Below are 22,502 nucleotides of genomic sequence, written 5' to 3'. Positions count from 1 at the left end.
CAGCCATCAAATTGTCCAGTTTATTGATGGGAATTCAAAATTGATACAAAACATGCCCTCTTTGCATGTTGTACTTCACCCTTCCAATGGTTCTGACAGTGTCAGGTAGACTCAGAATTAATATACTCCAGCTTTCAGCAGTACCTTTCAGAAAGGCATTACACAAAAGCCACCAACTTAATGTCACATGTGGTCCCAGAATCACTTTCAGGCATTTTTGTTTATCAAAAGACTCAGATCTTCTGCTGATCTGATGAAATAAAGGCTTAAAAATGTTTTAAGCCATTAAATAAGTACCCTATGGCAGAGTCTCAAGAAAGTTCATGATTTCCATTATCATCTTGGGCATATAAAGGCAAAAGTCTTAAAAAAGCAGCCCTCCAGAATTTATGGAATGTGGCAAATGGCATGATGCCAATTTATAATGACCAAGTGAAGTAAACCAGAGTTTTAAAGCTATGGATGATGTGAGCAGCAGCACAGCAAAATATTTAATGAATACCACAGAATTAATCAAGTTGGAAAGTTGAGCAGATGTTGTCTCAATCAACAGAGATCTGTAATGTCAGAGAGACCAAAGACACCTAAAATAAATTCCTAATGCAGAAAGAAAAACCTGATTTAAAGTTTGCTCCTAGCTATTAGTCCCTTTCATTGGACCCTAGACTTGATCAGACAATACATAGCCCACACTTTCAGACATTTATAATAAAAAAAGCTTTTATTTTCAGTTGAAACAAATGCACCATCCTGCACTTGAAGGCTAGAATGAGCCATAAGCATATTCCAAAGTTGTATCAATGGCAACAGATTTGTTTCACCTCCACTGAGAAGTTACATAATGCACTCTTAATTGGTAAAGAAAACAATGAAATTCAGCCTTCTCAAAGCTTCTGTACTGGGTTTCTTGGTTATTTGTACAGTTCCCACAGTCAGACCAAGAGTTTGCACTGTATGCAGATAGTGTAGTCAATCAATAGTACTGTCTTAATCATCATCTTCCTCCTCTTCCTCTTCCTCCTCAAAACTGTCTTCAAAGCCCTCGCTGTCTTCCTGGTCCTCATCACCTTCTATTGCTGTATCCCACTGTGGATGATTTTCTGGCACTGGTTTTGCTTCATGAACTTCCAGCTGTAATTGAATAAAGAAAAAGAAAGGAAAGACAGGGGGGAAAAAGAGTTATAGACAATATACAACCAAATTGGGGAAGAAAAAAAACAACCAAACTCACTCCCCCCAGAGAATACAAATTAAAACAAACCAACCGACAAAAAACAAACAAAAACAAAACCCAAACCAACAACACAAAAAACCCCTAACAACAAAAACCCAAACCCAAACAAAACTGACAGCTTTTTAAAGAAATAAAACAAAGCCAAGCAAACAAAATCCACCAAAAACTCCCCAATACCTAACACACACCCCAAAAAGAAAAATCAAAACAAACAACAAAACAAACAAACTAAAGCCCAAACAACCCAAAACCAACCAAACCAAAGCAATACAAACAAAGAGCAAACCACAAAAGCAAAACCACAGACCAAAAACTAACAAAACAAACTAAACCCAACCCAATCCAACCCAACAACTGCTCCTGGAGATAAGGCATGCTAGGTTTTTCTCATTAACTGGGTGTATTTAGGATTAAGGGCATGGAAATGGCATGGCAGAGCTCAAAGCATAAAGCCAGAGCAAATAAATGTGAGAAAAGGTGTATGAAGACATGCAGGCACTGGAAAGCATCACAAACTTGAGTCCCACTCATCATAAAGTCACCACTACTGGCATCAGATTAAAACTGCTTCTGAGTTCCTCCTGGCCACTCTTAAAATTAGGAGAGCTTGAATTCTTAAAGCTAACAGGACTCTGGGGGTTTTAATAGCCATATGAAGCAGCTTTCAGTGTAACAGAAATACACAAAAGAATTGAGCATCACCTTCAGTGGTTTAATCTGGTCCAATCCCATGTAGGAATCCGATCTCAAATAAACTGTGTACTGATAGTTTCCAGGCTTGCCTGGTGCTGGGAACTTCAGCTCTACCTACAAAACAGAATTCACACTCTAAGTTCTTGCTGCTTGACACATTAGAACAAGCACCTGAGTAATCTAATGAGCAGTAAACACCACTACAGAATACTACTTGGTAATTTAAAAGTTTCAGACTGCTTTGAAAATCTCTGCACAATAAAATACCTGCATAAGGCAGACAAGAGCCAAGGATAGTTGCTTCCATGAAAGTTGGGTGATCATCAAGTCACCTTTTTTTTCCCCCCCCTCAATTACACCAAGTAACTTTACATAAAGGTCAAAGTTTCACCACACTGTATGCTTCTAACACCCAAACAGGCTAAAATATTTTAGTCTGCTGATAGCATGAGCTTAGCTCTAGTGTTGGAAATTGAACATCAAGTCTAGTGTGAAAGAAAAACATCTCCACCTCTCAGAAAAGCAAAGAACACAGCCAAAGGTTACAGCCTCAGAAAGGTTCATATAGCCAAGGCTAATTAATTTGTCACAGCCAGCCTCTGCTTTACAGAAAAAAAAAAAAACAACACTGTTTCTCATGGATTTGAATGACTATCTTTAAGAATTATCATTGGGGGCTAATAATGATTTTCATTATTATTTCATCAGCTTTTGGTATCAGGAAATTAAAAAAAAAAAATCTCTGTTCTGCAAAAAAAAAATTTGAAAGCCATCTTCCCCCCATTATCAATTTTCAGTTTAAAGGCTGTTCTCTGCTTTTATCAGGAGAGGAAATTTTGGTTTTCCATCTTGAGATAAGCACAAAAAAAAGTAAAATCTGGAAAAAAAAAAAAAAAGTATTTGCATACCATAAAGACATTTCACAGAATCACTAAGGCTGGAAAAGACCTCTCAGATCATCAAGCCCAGTACCCCAAAAGAAAATTGAAGCTGTTTACCTCTTCTTTATCTTTTAGTGTGCAAACATGATAGGGCATACATATTAGCATCTGCTCCTTCCGATCTGCAATATACAGCCACCACCACTCCTGCTTTTCCTTGCATAAAGGAGACAACAACAAACAAAACACAACACTCAAACCATCAGGACTATTGAAGCCATACACAATGATGCAGTTAATTATGATTCACTGGGCCTTAGAATAAAAATCACAGAATGGGTTGGAAAGGTCCTTAAAGATCATCTAGCTCCAACCTTCTCCACAGGGGCATGGCCCAACGAAGGCCAAAACTTGTAGAGTTGTAAGAAATGCTTTTCACAACAATTCTCAGTGATTTCCTCCCTGGAAAAACCATCTCCTGTGATTACAAGGCATAAGTTATTTTCTCTCTAAGTTTCAGCATAAACATATTGTCAATCTGCTTGACAGCTGTAACAAAGAAGAATCTTACAAAGCTCAAGTGTGTATTTCCTAGCCAGGGGGCCTCCAGGAATAGAAGGATAAACAGTAGGAATAGTACAGATGAAGGAGAGCTACAGAAGCTACATCCATCACAGAAATGGCTACTTGCCATTTTGGGCCTCTCTTAGGACTCTGAGTACAGGAAAAAGGCTCTCCCATTTGTATCACGACATTATTTTTGATGTTACCAAAACACTGTGCTGACTCTGCTACACATTGTGTATGTCTCCATCACTCTAAGTGGCAAGGAGTGTTTTTATTTTTTTTCTTTCAGAACAAAGATCAAAACTGTCAAGTGGATTTTCACCAAAAAAAAAAAAGTAAAAAAAAATAACAGCCATGGAAGGGGTGGGGGGAGAAAGAGCAGAACAAATTGCATTCATTGATCTATTGCTCATAGGAATCTATGCCGTAAACTCTTAGAAGTGAAGCTGCTGACCCCAAAGTGCCACTGCTTCTTTGGTTTTTTGTTTTTTGTTTTTTTTTTACAGAAAGGACAGTTGTGCAGCAGTGTCATTTTCCTGCCTCTTACTGGGTGGAATTTCAAGTTGATGCCTGTGAGAATTTGAGAATTTGGCAAGCTAACAGGCAAGTGGGCAAAGTGCCCTTTAACAGATGGGTGCAAGGTTTGGCATGCCAGGGAACCAGTATGTTCATAAAATTGGAACACCAGGGCCAGTTCCTACCAAAAAAAAGTCAAAACTACAATCTGTGCAGTTTCTGGATCCATGGATGCAGAAAAGAATTATTTAGGAACCTGCACAGATTAAAGATGCATCTCTGGCAAAGTAATGAACTGCCCAAGAGCTGAGATGACACAGTACAAAGGCTCCCTCTTGAAAACAAGTAAAACCAGGCTCAGCCACACTTAGACACCCATCAATTCTGGAAATGCAGATTCACAGATCTCAGGCATTTTAACTCTGCATCTGTGACCTAGCCATGACCACAACACACACAATACTCTGAATCAGATGTTGCAAATCAGTTCTGCCTGAACATGCTCCAACTGCAGCTACAGCTACATGCAGCTCTCAGGCAGTCAGTGAGGAGAGGCTGTAAAATTCACAGCTGCAGTGCCATGACAGAACACATGTGTCTTGCAGGTTCCAGCACTCACTTCAACCCCAGATTATTTACTTTTTAGCACAGTATTTAGGTTTTACCACAGCACCCAGCAGCAGCTTGGTTACACACGGATGAAGCAGATTTCTAAGGAGTAGATATAAGTGAAGTCTCTGAAGGAACGCTCAGGAGCAGTAAAAAAATAAATATGAATAGTTAGCACCCCTGTGGCACTGGGCAAGGCAGATACTTACTGTCTGAGCTTAGGCTGATGACCAAAGAGCTTAGACTGATGGCCAAAGCCAGCTGCCTTGGCAGCAAGGAGGCATTAAGACCCTGCTGCATATCTGACATGATCTAAGGCAGGCAGCCAGAAGAGCAGAATGCCAGTACACCTTTTCCTGTTCTGCTGGAGTGCTGCTGCAAGCTCTATTGAGTGATGGGAGGGTATCTAATGCTGTGCTTTCCTGACACTTAAGATCAGCCCTTACAGAACTAGATGCCATGAAGCCACATAACTCTCAGCTAAGGCCTCCAGGAAAACATTTTCCTTGGTTTATTTGTGCATCTTGTCTGGCTCCTTAGCAACACTTCTTGCTTCCCACACTTGGCTTTCCAGTGATGGCAGACCTAGGTAAAGGCAGCACAGGAACAGTATTATCACAAGCATCCAACAGCTGTGCAGAGTACAGACATAAAGAACCTTGGGGATTGAAAAGAAGGAGCAAATGTACAGTGCCTTCCTTTTTTTCTCATGTCTTCCTGTTCTTCCCCATCTCAGCAGTCTCCTTTAAACCACAAGAGGAATCATAACCTCCCTGTTACTGGAAAAGAGAGCTCCTAGCTTTGTACCCTAGTCATCCAGCAGGGAAGCAAAGGAAACCCCCTAAATCACTGGCCTGGAAAGTTAAGTGTTGCCAAATACTCCTTCCTCCTGGTTCCAATCTGTCCACCTCTCAAAAAAAAGGCCTAACTTAGGTGCTCAGAACGTGTAACCTATGCCTTGACAAAATCCCACCTTTTCAAAGTTTCATTGCTGTAATGTGTTTCCAGACACCTAATGAGTGTCCAGCTGTTGGATAAGCAGCAACTGATGTATCAGAACATACTTTCACCAGCAAAGCCTGCTGTGAAGTCACCTCTGCCTACCTACTGCACTGAGTCACCCTCAGACATCCCTTTCTCTAATACCCATCCACACCTGACCTGGTACTTTGGAGCTCTAGAGGAAAGACAGTTCCACAAGTGGCTTCCACTACTTCTAGCACTATGCAGGGGTAAAAAGTCTGCTTTGCCAACCATCTCCCACAACTGCCCACTGTGCTGCCACCACCCTGTTGTGAAGAGACTTCAACTCAAGCAAAAAAACTGCTGACCCAAATGATCCCCAAACTCTCCTGTCATGACTTAACACAGGAAGGGTCAGGACTTCACCATATCAGAGGCACTTGCACACACATAAAAAGCAAATATTCTACCCTCAATTCCTTATTAGAGCCACTGCAGTGCTTTCACTTCCATAAGAAAAATAAAAGAGAGAGAAAAAGACTATAAATCAGATCCCTATGTCTCTGCAAAGCTTCATTCTGAATCTATCCACATGTAGCAGATCACCATGAAAAAAATAGAATTATTGCATCAAAAAGGAACCTCAAATTCTATGAATGTTTCTAAGTCTCTGTGGAGAAAGAAAAACAACATTAAGTTTTTGGGAAAGCATCTGAAGAGTTTAAGAGGAATTTACAAATTAAGACTTGTTTTTAACATCAGCATTTTTTCAAGCTATATATTGTGGGTTTTTTTTAAAGCCCAGTATTTACATTATCTTAAAAAAAAAAATCATTCTATGACATGAATTCTCATTTCACAGCTGTAATGTTTTGTATTACCTCAGGAAAAAAAAGACTGTAAACTGGATGTGTTATCTTTGACTTGGTTTCAAGAAGGGCTCGTTCCTTTCTCTGTATACTTTGCTGTAGTTCTTGCCACTCCTGTCAAAGACAAGTTTAAGGAGTTATTGTGCTCTAGCCAGCTTCTGCATTAAAGAAAAAAAAAGAAGAAACTCTAGCCTATGGAAATCATATATGACAAACTCTCGTGCCACACTGCACATCATAAGGGAGAAAGGCACACACAGATTAAGTTACACAGTACAATTAAAGGCAAAAAAAAAAAAATAGTTAAGCAACAGTAAAACTAGAAACCATAAATATTAAAAAAACAACCCCAAACTATCCCAAACACAGATCTGCAGGGCTGGCACAGATTCTTCAAAACTCAATTTTTACAGCATTGCCTACAGTCACTCACTACCTGAGCTGCAAGAGGGCTGATTGTGAGCTTGAGGACTCTTCCCATCAGCAGCTTATTCTCACCTTGTATGGGACTTCCAGCTGTCAATCTTGAATCTTCCACTTTAAGACCTGTGGTGCAGAACTCTTCTACCACCACAATGCCTCCTTGTCAATAACAGTTTTAAATTACTGACTTAACAATTAACAATTTAGTAAGCTCATGTACAAGTTCAGTCAACTGCTGCACCTTATGCACTAACAGCCTCTGCACATAAAGAACTAAGTTCAAAAGAAGAGACTTTATCTCCAGATCTGCAGCAGCTAATAATCAGATTAAGCTGCAAGAAACACCACAGTCAGTGAAGTTAAGAGCTGGTTTTCACATCTCATTTCGAAGCTGTCTATGCTGCAAAGGCTCTTCATTGCTTTCTCTGAAAGACGCTCGCAGTAGCAAAACTCTTACGCCACAATGAGGTCTGAAAATCTCTGCAGAACTGATAGTACTCCTTCATCTTAGTGTTGCCTAGCCTGAGGGGATGCTAGAGGATTAAAATGCATTTTCTCTCAGCCCCACAGGCAACATCACCCTTCGAGAAAAAAAAAGAAGGCTTACAGCTTCATCATCTTTGTTTTGCTTCTCATCTTGCTCTCTGTCAGAGTCTCTGTCACTTCCATCATCTTTTTCACTTTGAGAGTCTCTGTTTGTTTCTTCTTCTTCAGATTCACTCCCTTTATCAGAAAGCTCCTCCTCTTCTTCCTTTGCAACTACTTCCTAATGGGAAAAAGAAAACAAACCACACTTCTAACTTAGTTGGTCTACATTATTGTACTACACAGCATTCACAGCACCTGTCTTAAGGCATAGTCCTTATTTCCTATTTTGATCTACACTATCCTGTGTCACAGATTATGCCTATGGGGAAGATGAATCCTCATGTGCTAAGAACAGGGAAATAATTTTCCTTCTCGATATGGCACCCACAACACAAATAGTATTTCATTCTAGGGCCACATTTCAGAGAGCCAGAAGAAAACCAGAGAGGATAGAAGAAAGTACCAACAGCATAGCCCATGAGGTGCAGAAAACATCATGCAGTGGGAGCAGAAAGACACTAAAGCTACTTAATTTACCAGAAAAAAAAAAAAAAAAGACTGATTTCAGTTTTTCCCTTTAAAGGAAAAGAAGAAGTTACAGAACACTTCATCTCCCAGAAGGCAGGGTAACAATAACTATGAAGCCAGACTTCTGAAGTAGTTGGGCACAACTTCCAGCAGGCCACTGGAAACATTTCTGTGGTGGTTCCCTGGCTTACTTTACCAGTAACTTTTAAATGCAAAGGGGAAAATAAAATAAAAATTGCTATTTTCAGAAATTTGCTTTACACTAGCACAGAATGAAATGTAACATATACAAAACACTGATCAGATTAGGAGTAATAAACTGAACAAGATTCCCAGAGCATCAGTGAATTTCTGAGCTACCCCATTAGCTTGTTTTTGCTTCTGCTGTTTCGGTGGCTGCAAAGAGGGTGGCACAGGTTTCTTTTTCAATGGCTTCTTTTTCTTTGACTTTGAAGCTTTCTTGGTTCCTTTATTCTTTTGCTGCCATCCTTTGCTCTTAACTTTGTTGACATCTCCTTGCTGTAAAGGAAGAAGCATTTAAAATATTTATCCTGTTCATTAAATTTCAGGCGTTCGCTGCACTTTGAGCATTTTAAGCTGAGAACCAAAAGTTAAAAGGCATAGCTCAAGACAGTTCAGTAGGCATCTCTAAAGAGAAAAGGAAAAAAAGGCTCAAGAAGCACATAAGTAACTCAGGAACTGCAAGTAAAGTTCTCTTTAGCTAGCAAGAAGATTCATTCTTCACTTACCCCCTCTTCTGTTGGCTGCTCTTCTGCTGCACATATAGACTGCTCCTTTTCAAACACTTCCTGGTTAGAGAAAGAGGTGAAAGGAAACCACGAATGCCTCTCTGTACACCAAAAGAGCAAATCTTCATTCTGTATTTCAACTTAAAACTAAAATCACCTTAATCAGGCCTGAAGGTTTTAATCATTACAGCAAATTCTTTAGTCAGTGACAAACACAAGAGGGGATGAAGCAGATCAACATTTCAACGCCATTTCCAATGTTGGGGTTGGGATTTTTTTCCCCCCCATCACTGGCATCATCAAGAATTTTAGTGCAACAGGTCAAAGAGCATGTTTTAGAAAGCATAGAAATCCTTGATCACAAAAGCAAGCAGTAGTAAAATGCAAGTTCTGCTCTAGTTGCCAGAGCATTACAAACTTCAACAGCTGCACTGCTACTCAGGGCCATGAAACAAATCAAACCAGAAACACAAAGTGTTAAGGCAAAACACAATGTTACTATTATGTAGCCTGGAACTTCTCTATGTAAATGGATTTTTTTCAGGCATTTCTTTCTTCAAAACATACTATATACCATTAAAAAAACCCAATCCATCAGTCACAAGGAGCTGTCTCATACAAAGATGACAAATAGGAGCAACATATCAAAAGCTAGCTCCAGTTCTTGGCTCATAGTGCCAGAACAGTGAAGCTCACATGGAAAATATCTTAAATGAGTTTTCTATATGCTGACAGACATTATAATGAATTTCTAAGTACAGTTCAAGTTACTCACAACTTTCAGTTTCACAGGATGTTAGGAGTTGAAGGGGACCTCTGGGGATTTTCAAATGCAACCCCCCCTGCCAGAATAGAACCTTGCAATCTAGTGCAGGTCACACAGGAACTCATCCAGATGGGTCTTGAAAGTCTCCAGAGAAGGAGACTCCACAACTTCTCTGGGTAGCCTGTTCCAGGGCTCCATGACCTTTATAGTAAAGAGGTTCTCCCTCATGCTGAGGTGGAAGTTCCTGTGCTGTAGTTTACATTCATTGCCCCCTGTCCTATCACAGGGCACAAGTGAGCAGAGGCTGTCCCTGTCCCTTCCTGACACCCAGCCCTCATATTTACATACATTTATTAGATTCCCTCTCTGTCTTCTCCTCTCCAGACTAAAAAGCCCTTTCTTTCATTTGTAAGATCCAGCACAGTGATCTTGTGCTTTTACTTCATACTCACTGCATCCTCAGTTGTCCCTGAGGTGATGCATTCTGACATTCCAGAGACTGCTCTGTGCTCAGCTGGCTCCCCTGGCTAGTCTGATCCTCAGCTCTAACACCCACCCTCCTGTGTCTCACCTTAGAGGCATAACTCCAACTTTGTTTACTTAGACAATTATCTGATGCAAATATTGGCATTTGGTTAGGTTCTTGTTCAGACAAAGTCATTACTGTGTTGGAAGCTAAAAATAAGCACATGTTAGAAGTTTAACTACTGGGCTGTAGTATTATTTTGGTTATGCCATGAGGATGATTGCAGGACTTGAGCATCTCTCCTATGAAGAAAGGCTGAGAGACCTGGGACTGTTTAGTCTGGAGAAAAGAAGGCTGAGAGGGGATCTGATCAATGTCTATAACTATCTGAAGGGTGGGTGTCAAGATGAAGGTGCCAGGCCCTGTTTGGTGGGATGCAGTGACAGGGCAAGGAACAATGGTTACAAGCTAGGACACAAGAGTTTCTACCTCAACGTGAGGAGAAACTTCTTTACAGTGAGGATGATGGAGCACTGGAGCAGGCTGCACAGAGAGGTTGTAGAGTCTCCTTCTCTGGAGATGCATTCCTGTGTGACCTGCCCTAGGTGATCCTGCTCTGGCAGCAGGGTTGGACTCAATCTCTGGAGGTCCCTTCCAAGTCCTAACACTCTGTGATTGCTACCCATTAAGCAGTCCACTTGCTTCACATGGCACTGGTGTTACGCATATTCTGCTGAATTTCTTTCATAAAAGCATACAAAACACCCAAGAGATTTGTAACATTGAGCCCTCAAAGTGAAATCAAGCACTGCCCTAAGGACTTGAGGGCATACTTTATTCTAGTTCAAGAATTGAGTTTCTGAAAGTCTCTTTTCCTGTTATTCACAAACCTCAGGGCAGTATCACTTGCCATATTCTTTTACTGTTCCCTAGACAACTGCAACAGGTCAGACTGGACTTTGGTTTGATTCCAGGAAAACTTTCTCATTCAGAAACAAAACCTGAGAGGATTAAGAGCACAAGTTCTCCATTTCAAATCTGAATTTTACAGTTATATTTACAGAACACTATGTTACCTTACAAAGAAGAATGCTAATAAAGCATATACTTGCAGTTACTCTGAAGGAACAGGCATCCTTAATACTTACTGCCATGGTCTGTCTTGTCAGAGTGACCAGAACAGTGACAAGAGAACCTACTGTAATATTGTTGCTGTCTTCATCATCCAAAACTAGTGGAAAAAAGAAAAAGCAACACATCTATTAAAAAGCTTTAAAAGCCTTCCCCCCCCCCCTTCATTAAACACTGTTTCTGCTGTGTCTAAATACAGTTTACAAATGTCAGAATTTTTAACAAAAGAATATTACAAAATGTTATTTAATGAGCCTCTTACAACCTTAGACTGAGGGCTGGCAAACTATAAACCAGCAACTTTGACTTTGAAATTTTAACTGTGTGAAAGAAAATTCAAAGTTATAGTTGCTGAGGGAACCATAACTCTCTAATATTGTGCATTATGTATTTGAGCAGGAAAGTTCAGAAACATGAAATACTGCCCACAGCCAAAGGGAGCCATTTATATTTTTGTTCTGGGAATCCTACCTTTGATATTCCTGACTTTCAGATGATTAACAGCTCAGTCACAATGCCACATTAAAACCAAATAAAAATCAGAGAATCATAGAATTGTTAGGGTTGGAAAGGACCTCAAGGATCATCCAATTCCAACCCCCCTGCCATGCGCAGGGACACCTCACACTGGATCAGGTTGCTCAGAGCCACATCCAGCTTGGCCTTAAAGACCTCCAGGGATGAGGCTTCTACCACCTCCCTGGGCAACCTGTTCCAGTGTCTCACCACCCTCATGGGGAAGAAAATAATTAAATGCATGATTGTTAAAACAGAAGGCAAAGGAAAAAATACCATGAGGGTATGTTTCTATGTACTTTATCTTGCCAGGATATAAACCTCCTGCAGAAGAGCCTGCCACTCAAAAAAGCATGGAATTTCCAGGCCACGTGACTTAACTGTGAGCTGTGTTTCAGTGTCCTCCAACAGCTTGCTGACAACAGGCTATCAAATTACCAGGAGAGCAACATATACAGAGCAAAAGGACCTCCTCCTCACCCTGTGGTTTTATATCCATAGTGACATATGGAAAGCTGCCAAGGACAGCCATGACTTCTTCATATTTCTTATCTTCTAGGAAGTGCAGCAAATTGCGACGATCAGACCCCTTCAAACTCACCAAATCCTGAATACTTTTGATTTTATACTGAATGCAAGGGGGAAAAAAAAAAAAAAAAGAAGAGGAAAAAGAGAACTCAAATGGTAGCAGAGAATACAGTCCACAAACTCTGGATAATATATCACTTGTGCCCCTACATTACTGATAAATACATACCAGTTGATCTGCTCTTACTGGGAAAAATCCCCACAGCAAATCATATTTGAGGAAAGCAACACATGTTTTGAGAAACAAAACAGAAAGGCTGCATTCAAAGCTTCAGATCTCCAGGTCTGAGCACTGATGTGTTCCTCACACACCACCCTTTACAAACTGGTTAAGTTCCTTCAATATGATTACTTCAGCCAGCTGAAGGCTGAGCCAAGAAATCTTATTGAGTTCTTTGGAGTACTTCGGTGCTTTGAGCAGGAACAACTAAGCAAAAAGTTATTTGCTTGGTTCCCCCCCTCCCCAAACAGAACTGCAGACAAACCTAGAACCTCTTCTTTTAAAGTGATCCTTTTAAGAACTAAAATGCTAAACCCAACACAGGTTTGTCTGAACATCTGATTACCTCCCCATTATAAATGTTTTATTAAAAACAACTTCACACATCCACACAAAGTGATCAGAGCTGGAGGGGACTCTGGTTTTGAGCAGTTCAATGCATGGGAATTCCGTACAAACAAGTCTAATAAATTGGTCTCTTCCCTCATTTAGGAGGAAGGATAGATGGGATTATGAGATAAGCTGCAACAAATTACCAAGTATTATCTATAGTTTTATACCTTTTTATGATTGGAGACTCGCCTAAGATTGTCTTCTTCAATGTGAGGCAGCTGCAAAAGGGGAGACTTGAACTGCTGGAGTCCCTGGACAGTCATCTGGGAAAGCTTCATGCAATTTTCCAAAGATCCCAAAGATGGAGCACGGAACTCCCTTTCTTGAGGAGAATGAAACAGACCATACCATTTTTAATTGGGTTTTTCTTCTTACATTTTTACAATGCATGCTTGTATTAGAGACTACAGGAAACCTAGCTCTCAGTCAACCAACCAAAAGAATGAGGCATCTTAAAATGTTCAGCATAATTAACTAGGCAGCCTTTCAACTCTCACTGCAGCCACACAGCTTCAACTACATTTTCTTCTACTTAGGCTATCACAGCTGAAAAGTAAGAAAGGGAAAGACTTCCACCCAACATTGCCAGGTTTCCACAAATTGCTGTTAAACTGTGTTGGATAACCATCCATTCATAAAGAAGACTTCTCAAAACTCTGCTTAGAAAACTCCTTTCAGCATTCCTCCACAAGCTCAAGAGCTGCTCCAAGGAATTGGCAATTTTGGGGTTGCTCTATATATGCTTTACCATGAAACAGAAAAATAATTCAGATCCTTATCTGAGAGCCAAGAGGAGCTTAAGCTACTGAAATCTTTCTCTGAACTGCTATGTGGCATATACCCAGAATAAGAGAATGGTTGGACTAGATCTTAAAGGTCTTTTCCAACCAAAATGATTCTATATGAAAGAAATGAAGGCAATTTTAAAGCTGTATGGCAGAAGGCTTCCCTAATTTATGATGCCTGTCATTTGATTTAAGACTCTTTCTAGATCTTTGCCTATACTTTAAAATCTTTTCTGAGCTACACAATTTCCAGCATCATTAGTAATACTGCTGGGAACAATCTTCCTTCAAACCATTCCTGTTAGGACGTCATCAAGGCTTGTTTTAGGAGTTTGGGTCTAGTAAAGATGAACCAATGAGCATTACTTGATGGCAAGCAAAATGATCCCCAAGGCTGACATTTCAAAAATGCCTTGCCTATTTTTGTTGCAACAACAGATTGAGATCCAAGTCTCAGTTTCTTTACACTTCAAGCCACCATCTCCAGCATAATTGCCTTTTTACAGTAAAAATAAAAGCTTAAATATTACATTTTGATTAAATTGTCATTTCTACAGCAATTATGGCAAAGCACCTGCCACTGAAAGTTCAGGAGGGGGAAAAAAAATAACAACCCACATAGCTAGCTCACCAGCACAGGAAGCAGAAATGGAGAAATAAAAGCAACAGACAAAGAAATGACAGCAAAGAATGAGCCAAAACACGAGTGACACTTTTAGGAGAGGAGGAAGAACTGTGAAAGTGCAAATTAAAACACAGATGAACAGAAGGTTCAACGTCTCTTAGGCTAAGTGTTTTGCTACCAAAAATGGTCCAGACCTTTAAGAAAAGGGTTTCAATTGCATTTAGGGAAAAACTTTTAATTAAAAAAAAAAAAAAAAAAAAAAAGAAAACCCACAAGGTGAACAGAGATACTCAAGATTTCAGAGCAGGGCTTGGTGGCAGCAGCGGCATTTCAATCTTCAAAATGGGAGAGCTCTCTCATTACAGTGAAAAGAGCAGAAGAACATTTAGGCATTTCTAAATACCACAGGTTAAGCTTCCTACAAGAAGCAAAGACTTTATAAAGCACTGCAGGGAAGAAATCATATTTACCAGTTCTAATGACAGAGTTTTTCTTACCTTCCCGGCTCCGAGCCATTATGATTAGCTGGCAGATCACATTAATCATTTCTTGAAGCAGTGCAGGACTCTTCTTCAGGATAAACTGCTGATCTGCAAGACACAACTGGCTGCAATTATGCTGCACTTCCAACAGGGAAGAAAACAAAACAAAAAAAAATGGGGGGGGACACTTTACATGCATTGAACATTTAATGGTTCTTATATCAGTGAAAATTGACACAGCCATCCAGAACATCCCCTAACAAAACAGGAAAGAGCAACTGCCAAGAGGGAACAAACTTCATGTACCAGACAAGCAGCTTCCACACCAAATGAAGAGGTACTTATTAGAGCCATCTGAGAAAGCAACAAGATGGCACAGACTATTTACAGCATTATTTTTTTTTTTGGTGATCACAGATTTTTTTGTTAAAAAGCATTTTTTAGTGAAACACCAATTTTGGGGAAAATTGTCCTTTGTAAAGTACTAACTTCTGACTATGGATCTGTGAGAAGTTCTAAGTCTAAAGTGCTGAGGACGAGGAAGTATTTTCAAATACCTCCTTTTAAATTTTTAAATACTTAAAATTGACCTTTTTTTCCTTTTGAAAGAAACTGGAAAATTGGAATCAAAGCATCTTCATTGTTTGTTTGATTCAGGGTTTTCATTTGCATTCAAACACAGAACATCCCAAGTCAACACTGGACCAGGCTGCCCAGGGAGGTGGTTGAATTCCCATCCCTGGAGGCATTCAAGAGACACAGAGGTGGTGCTGAGGGACATGGTTTAGCACCAGCCTTGGCAGAGTTAGAGATTGGTTGGGCTTCATCTTAAACATCATTCCCAACCAAAACAATTCCATGATTCTGTGGCTGAAACTGAAGAACTGCATTTAGAAACATTGCAGTTTGTATATTCCCAAGTATGAAAACTGCAAAACCCAAGCACAGATGTAACTGATACTGTAAAGTTCTAACCTTCTCAACCCTGCTTTACATAGTGAAGGGAAAAACTCCAAAAACAACCATGACTGGAAATGTTAGAGAGAAATAGTATGCTTATCTTGGATTTCTTTACTCTGAAAAGCAAATACACTTCTAATACATAACTCTTTAATCTATTACAAAGAAAACAACATCACCAAAAGAAAAAAAACCCAAACCAAAACAAAAACCAACCACAAAACGAAAAACAAAGCTTGATCAAAGTCACATTTGCAGCCCCAAACCCCCACATTTCAAACTAGGATATTACAGGGCTATCAAGAGAATGAGAAAACCCTCTCCAGCCAGGGGAGAAGCCACTACCTTCTTCAAGGACCTCAGGAACTTTCATCCTGGCAAGATGAGTCAACAGCAGAACCCTGGCTTTCAGGCTGTAAGGGCAGGTGAGTGGAGGCTCGTTCTTCTTCAGATTTATGCCACCAATTTCTCTGATGAGCTAAAATAAAAGATAAAGACAAATAACCATTTTGGTGCTAAAGGGGACAAATACAGGAGGAGATCAGGTTGCAAGGAGAAAAAGCTATTCACAAAACCAAGCCTTTCAGTAACTTTTCCCTGGAAAGATGAACATTTACCATTTTTATTCATAACACAGCTCCAAAAAGTAACTTTAAATGCTTTGTTCCAACGTGTGGGTGAGGGAGGAAGTAAAGATTTTCACACAAGAAACTCACCTTATATAGCAGTGAGTAAATTTGTATTGATAGATACCTACGTTTAAAGTTAGATTTTGCTCTGATGGGTTACAAGATTCAATCACATTGCTAAGGTATTTCTGTTCAATTCAAGAGGCACTAGCAAAAAGAATCATCTTGAGGCCTTTCACTCATCTAAGAGCTAGACAACTTCATCAGAAATAGTCCTGGACTGTATCAAAAGAAGTGTGACAAGCAGGACGAAGGAGGTAACTCTGCCTCTCTACTCTGAGACCCCACCTTGCAGTAGTGTCCAGTTCTGGAGCCCCCAGCATAACAGGGACCTCAAACTGCTGGAGAAGGTCCAGAGGAAGGCAATCAGAGGGCTGCAGAACCTTCCCTATGAGCACAGGCTGAGAGAGTTGGGGCTGTTCAGCCTGAGGAAGAGAAGGCTCTGAGAAAACTTATAGTAGTCTTCCAATACCTGAAGGGGGCTGCAAGAAAGCTGGGAAGGGACTTCTCAAAAGGGACAGGAGGGAACGGATTGAAGCTTGAGGAGGGCAGATTTAGACTGGAAATTAGAAAGAAATTCTTTACAGTGAGGGTGGTGAGGCACTGGAACAGGTTGCTCAGAGAGGCTGTGGATGCTCCCTCCCTGGAGGTGTTCAAGGACAGGTTAGATGAGCCCTTGAGCAATCTGGGCTAGTAGAAGGTGTCCCTGGCCATGGCAGGGGGGTTGGAACTAGATGATCTTTAAAGGTCCCTTCCAACCCAAACCATTCTATGAATCTATGAATCTAATGTCACAGGAAGGAAGGTTAAAAGCTGGATCTCCCTGGTGGGCTGATGACCAAGTTCAGTATGTAGCAGGATGAGGGAAACAAAACAAAGACAAAAAGAAAAAACAAATGGACTGCTGCTTCTGGCTGTAAATGCATTAAGGATACACATGGCAAGCATCATTCAGACTCCAGAATAACCATGACAAACCATGGATATAAACTGATCACAAACATGACTCCTCATCACTGGAACAGCAAGTTCTGGAACAGCTTCTCAGTGGGATATGGTAACAGGAGGCTTGGCTGCCTTTTAAATAAAGAATTATTAAATGTAAAGGGCTTGCACAATGCCAATGCTTGCAACAGCACAGGAGAAGAACTGATGATCAAGGTGAACTTCCCCAAGAACAACCCTGCTGAAGAAGCTCACCTAACCACATTAAAAAAATCCACAAGAAGATAAAGCATTTGTAAGAGAATTTAGGAAAGACGTATCCCAGCCTATTTTGTTTTTGTTTAGGAGATGGAAGGATGTTCATGACTTGAAAATTCAACTGTGTGCAAGAAAAGGTTCAATCTGTGGCACTACCCCCTCTCATTTTGCAAACACAGATCATTTTCATTGAAGTATTTTTGTACAGTGTGCTTTAAAGTTCTCCAAGCCAAAAATGTTAGTTTCTGATCAATAAGATTTCCTAAAACTCTGCTAGTGATAATTACTTGCCACAGTATGCATTATGGCATCTGTTGGGAAGACTGGAAATGAAATGGGGAAGTGGAAATGAAAAGGCAACCAGAGGGGAGCTGACATCCATGGAGGAATCTTTATAATATTTAAAGATATTACTAATTCAGACATCAGATAACAGTTCTATTTCAGTATGAACACATTTAACCAGATCTATGTTAATGATTTAAAAGGACTTTATCAAATTGCAGTCACCTTCTTATATCAATACTGAACAGTTATAGGACTGAGATGAATTCCCTGGTTAGTTCACCCCTCCCCCAAACCCTAACCCAGCAGTCTCTCTCTCTCTACATATATATATACTCCCCAAACTGATTCCATTTAAGCTATTATCACCAATTCATGCTGTCTTCACTTTAAAAAAGACAACCCAAACACCACAAAACCACACAAGTCTAACTTCTGATTTCTGTTTCTGAAGAGACACCGTTGCATCTCAACAAAACTACTGCCTTGAACTTGAATTCTGTCAAACACCATCCCCCTCTTCCCTTGGAGGGATCAGTGATTTAGAAAACACCTCCTGGTATAACTCACCTGTGGGATCTGAACGTTGTCTGCTGGTCTGCTCGTAGCATCTTTGTTGTACTGAGGATCAAATTCGGATGCCCCTGCCAAAACCATGATAAGCCCTGCAAAGAGAATTGGAGGCAGACAGAGAAAATGTCAGCAACATCCTATGCCAGCCAGTTATTTCTTCAGAACCCTCAGTTTTACAACTTATCCCCAGCTCTTCCCCCAACAACCCTGCATATCCACGGTCTCTGTTTAGTGGATCAGTCACTACTGCCAGAGGGTAAAAGAGGCAAGAACCAATGCCTGGCACAAGACAAAAGAGATCACTCAAGGCTCCATTTTGCATGGCATCCAGTCCAGCATTTGTCTCTAAATGTCTTCACAAAAACACAGCCAGGATTCTTCAGGACTGGCAGACATCACTGCACAGCAGTTTGCAACTGCATGCCCAGAGAATCCTTCCTCTCAGCAATTCCTGTGCCTGTGGCAGCACCACCATGTGTGTACTGGAGGGGAGCAGGCAGGAAGGATAAAGTTTCAACTCAATTTTCTGTTCAGCCAACACTGAAAAAAAAAAAAACAACTTTAAAAAAAAATTCACCAAACCCCTCCTTTTTAATTGTCAGGAAAAGCAGTTCAATAAATAACCCTGCAAAGAAATTCCATGGACTGCTCTTTTCCCAATGTGATTAGGAAAAGCCATACTACCTCAAAAGATTCTGTTATGTAATTCAGCTGGAAGGAGGACACAACAGGGTATTAAGAGCTTTTTTTGCTCATGAACACACCAGATGCCTCAGCCACAGACAAGAGAAAGCTCACCCCATCATTTGCTCCAGTTAAAATAACCTTTTTCAGCAATTACTCAAGCTTTCTTCTTACGTTTTGAGCAAGCCCAAGTTATTTTTGCCCACTTGCAGTGCTCAGTGAATTCCACCTACTAACAATTAGTCAAGTTCCCTGAGCATCAATTTTCACTTCTGTTCTCAAGTATCTATTTACTTCCTGAGTAGAGTACATTGAAGAGTTTCAAACAGCTATAAATACTTTCCTATTATTTAAGATCCACAATTGTGGATCAAGAAAGGAAGCTTTGTAATGAACTCATTTGTCTTGAAGCCTAAAAAAAAATACCTAACACAAGGCAAGTCATGCAGATTTGTCTCACTGTTGCCCAGTTTGGCAACCCTTGCCCAGGCTTAAGCCTTGAGTGTTGCCTCACCAGTATGGAGTTCACAACCACAGCATCACCAAATTGTCAGGGTTGGAAGGGACCTCAAAGATCCAATTCCCCTGCCCTGGGCAGGGACACCTCACACTAGATCAGGCAAAAGCCTTACCTGATCACTATGTGGTTTCTCTAAGCCATCTCAGCTGTGCCTCATTTTTCATTCAGACAGCCCAACAGATCTCAGTGGAAAAAAACCTGCCCTGCCCTTGACCCCAGGACTCCCTGGAAGTGTTAAGTCCTTAAAATAAGGCCACTTCAACTTTTTTTAATCAGTCTGTAGGAGGAACAAGGCAAACCTCAAAGCTATGGTTCTGACTAAGGTTCAATAACCTACCCCTGACAACAAATTTGGAGAAAGTAAAGAATGGATTTGCAGCAATCTCCCTGAACTTCTTTAGAAGTCTCACCCACTCTCCCCTTCCTCCTTTCTCACTTAACTGTTTGCAGAAGGGATAAAGCAGGAGAAAAAGGCAAGGTGGAGGGAATAAACTGGACTGAATTTCACACACAGAAGTCTGTGCATTCAAAGACTAGAAAGCAAACACATTTCCACCCATTTATCTCCTAGACCTCTTGGATTATCAGTGAAGCATTTCTGTTCAGTAGGAAAAAGGTGTAAGCAAGAGCATGTTTCCACAGCAAATCTAAAGCAGTTCAATAGGGTAAGAGAATATATTTATGAACTCTTTTTAGATATTTTTGGGGAGTTTCTTTACTCAGCTCTTCAGTTGCTCTGAGTATACAATCTAGTAAAATCCACTCCACAACTAGCTAGTACCATGCTAGTTCTTCAGGCCTCCCAACTAAAAGATCCAATTCTGCACCAACATAATGCATCTATAGATTTTCCCTGGAAAAGGGTAGTGTTTTTCCCTTTAGAAGTGAGCAGAGAAGAAAAAAAAAAATATATCAGGAACTATACACACGTAACAAAGTAACATGAACTTGACAGTAAATTGTTCATAGAATCATAGAATTGTTCAACAGAAATTTAACTATGAAATAGGTAAGAAGAGAGAGCCAGAAATGCTACTTCACTCCTTAGTGATATAAAAATTTTATGGCAGCCCCTAGAAAATCCCCAAAGCCTATTTTATTGCACTAACAGAAGAAAACACACAGACAGAGGCTGTGCTCCTAGGAGCCACACAGTAACTCAGGACTACAGGCAGCTCAGCATGTTTTTCCCAAGAATAAATAACATTTTTTTCTTTTTTTAATGTAGAGACAGAAAGACACAAATACAGATCTACAACTCCCTCTCCCAAATACTTAAACCTCCTTAGACAGTGCTCTTCACCTGGGACAAAACGCAGGTTTTAAAAACACTCTAAAAGACCCCGAAATGTTCTTTTAAGCTAACAAAGGCCTACGAAAGCAGAAGCATCTTAACATCAGCAGCAGGAGATTTCCAGAGGAACAGATCAGCGTTTCCAGATCTCTTTTACTTACTTTTCATGTCCATGTTCCTTGTTTTGTAGACAAAATAGGTATATATCTGAGTTGTCCGGATGAGAATCTGGTCTCCACTGTACCGTATGGATCGGTACCACCAGGAACCCTGGGACACGGAACAAGAACAAACCAACATCAGCTTGGATGAAGAACTGAAAACAGCTCTGCTGGAACACCTCAGGTCTGTTCACCATCAGGTAACAAGCTGCCCAGGGCTGTGGTTGAGGCACCGTCCCTGGAGACATTCAAGATCAGAACTGATGTGGTCCTGGACAGCCTGATCGAGCTGGAGATGTCCCTGTTGACTGCAGGACTGCAGGAGGGGCTGGACAAGATGACCTTTGAGGGTCCCCTCCAACTCGATGCAGTCCGTGACTCTCTCAAGTGAACTTTACCTATGTTCAGGTCAACTGAATTTCAGAAAGGAAAGGGAGACAAAAACTATTTTCTGACACGTTTTAAAAGCTCATTGATATATTGACCTGAGAGACCCTGGGGCTGCCACATCCACCAGCGAGACCCTGGGGCTGCCACATCCACCACAGAGACCCTGGGGCTGCCACATCCACCAGCGAGACCCTGGGGCTGCCACATCCACCACAGAGACCCTGGGGCTGCCAGTTTTTACGTCATCTCTAGCCTATACAATTCCCCTCCAGCAATGCACATGCAGAGAGCTTTATTTTTGCTGTTATTTCAGTGAATCCACTCAGCAGTAAAGCCAGTAGGTGTATTACCTCATATATAATGTCATAACTCCTTACTGTGCATTCAAAATCAAATTCCATTTAGACAGATGAAGGCCAAACCAAGAACAATAGAAGAGATTTCTGTCAGCATAAGAAAATTTGCAAAAAAAAAATTAATTTTCTCTAATCAGAAAATGCTTTTCAGAAGCAGAATCTGAAGGTGGCCCAGTGCCCTTATGGCAAAATTTTCAGAATTAAGCCATTATGATTGAGAGAAAAGATTTTCCACATCTTCAGGAACACTCCAGTAATTCCCTCATTAGCATTACAACAAATTCTGGAACTCACTGTACAGTGATTGTACTCTAATATACTAAAGAAAAATAGTGTGCTGGGTTATAAATAGCAGTCTGGTCACTGAACTCTTCCTTGCAAGCAATGCTCACTAACAGAAGAAAAACAACATCCTAGACACATCCCAATCTATTGCAGTGTTTTATAGCAAGTGCAAAGTGACAACAAGCAGCAAATGATGCTTACAACTACTAATTTAATAGGCAATAGTGTGAAGTCCCCTACTACAGCAAGAACTCTGCAATTTACTTAATTTGGGAAATGCTCCAGGTCTGGCTCCTCACAAGATTGCCTTTTTCTTTTCCCCCCCCCTTTTTTAATACATTAGGTTTGGTTCTTCAATGAAAAAATGAGCCCTGACACAAAGTAGCACACAACTTCGGTTTTAAAGTTTTTTTTTTTCTGCAGAGAAATTTAGATTCCAATCCCACAGCTATCAAATGTTTGTCTTAATATAGGCACTGGAAGAATAAATATGACCATAGGCAGTCCATG

At 40.5% G+C, this 22,502-nt stretch overlaps 1 protein-coding gene across 2 annotated transcripts in view; it reads right to left on the bottom strand.

Moving 5' to 3' along the window:
* Nucleotides 1-640: 640 nt before the first annotated feature.
* Nucleotides 641-22,502, bottom strand: part of SEC63 (SEC63 homolog, protein translocation regulator) — a 46,605-nt gene continuing 24,743 nt past the window's right edge. The window contains exons 8-22 of one of the 2 annotated variants that reach the window (XM_054393046.1): nt 20,962-21,070; nt 18,300-18,394; nt 15,898-16,030; nt 14,608-14,700; nt 12,868-13,022; nt 11,980-12,127; nt 11,001-11,083; nt 8,621-8,680; nt 8,229-8,390; nt 7,594-7,602; nt 7,363-7,521; nt 6,345-6,446; nt 2,926-3,024; nt 1,937-2,041; nt 641-1,131 (exon numbers count right to left, since the gene is read on the bottom strand). In XM_054393046.1, the coding sequence (XP_054249021.1) occupies nt 988-1,131; nt 1,937-2,041; nt 2,926-3,024; nt 6,345-6,446; nt 7,363-7,521; nt 7,594-7,602; nt 8,229-8,390; nt 8,621-8,680; nt 11,001-11,083; nt 11,980-12,127; nt 12,868-13,022; nt 14,608-14,700; nt 15,898-16,030; nt 18,300-18,394; nt 20,962-21,070 (1,656 nt within the window). In that variant the 3' untranslated portion in view covers nt 641-987. The remainder of the gene's footprint in view (nt 1,132-1,936; nt 2,042-2,925; nt 3,025-6,344; nt 6,447-7,362; nt 7,522-7,593; nt 7,603-8,228; nt 8,391-8,620; nt 8,681-11,000; nt 11,084-11,979; nt 12,128-12,867; nt 13,023-14,607; nt 14,701-15,897; nt 16,031-18,299; nt 18,395-20,961; nt 21,071-22,502) is intronic. The other variant, XM_054393044.1, reaches the window with a different exon arrangement.

This window comes from Indicator indicator, chromosome 27 (assembly GCF_027791375.1).
Source record: "Indicator indicator isolate 239-I01 chromosome 27, UM_Iind_1.1, whole genome shotgun sequence".
Taxonomy (NCBI): domain Eukaryota; kingdom Metazoa; phylum Chordata; class Aves; order Piciformes; family Indicatoridae; genus Indicator; species Indicator indicator.
The sequence above is the reverse complement of the archived record's forward strand: the minus strand, read 5'-3'. Positions and strand labels throughout refer to the sequence as shown.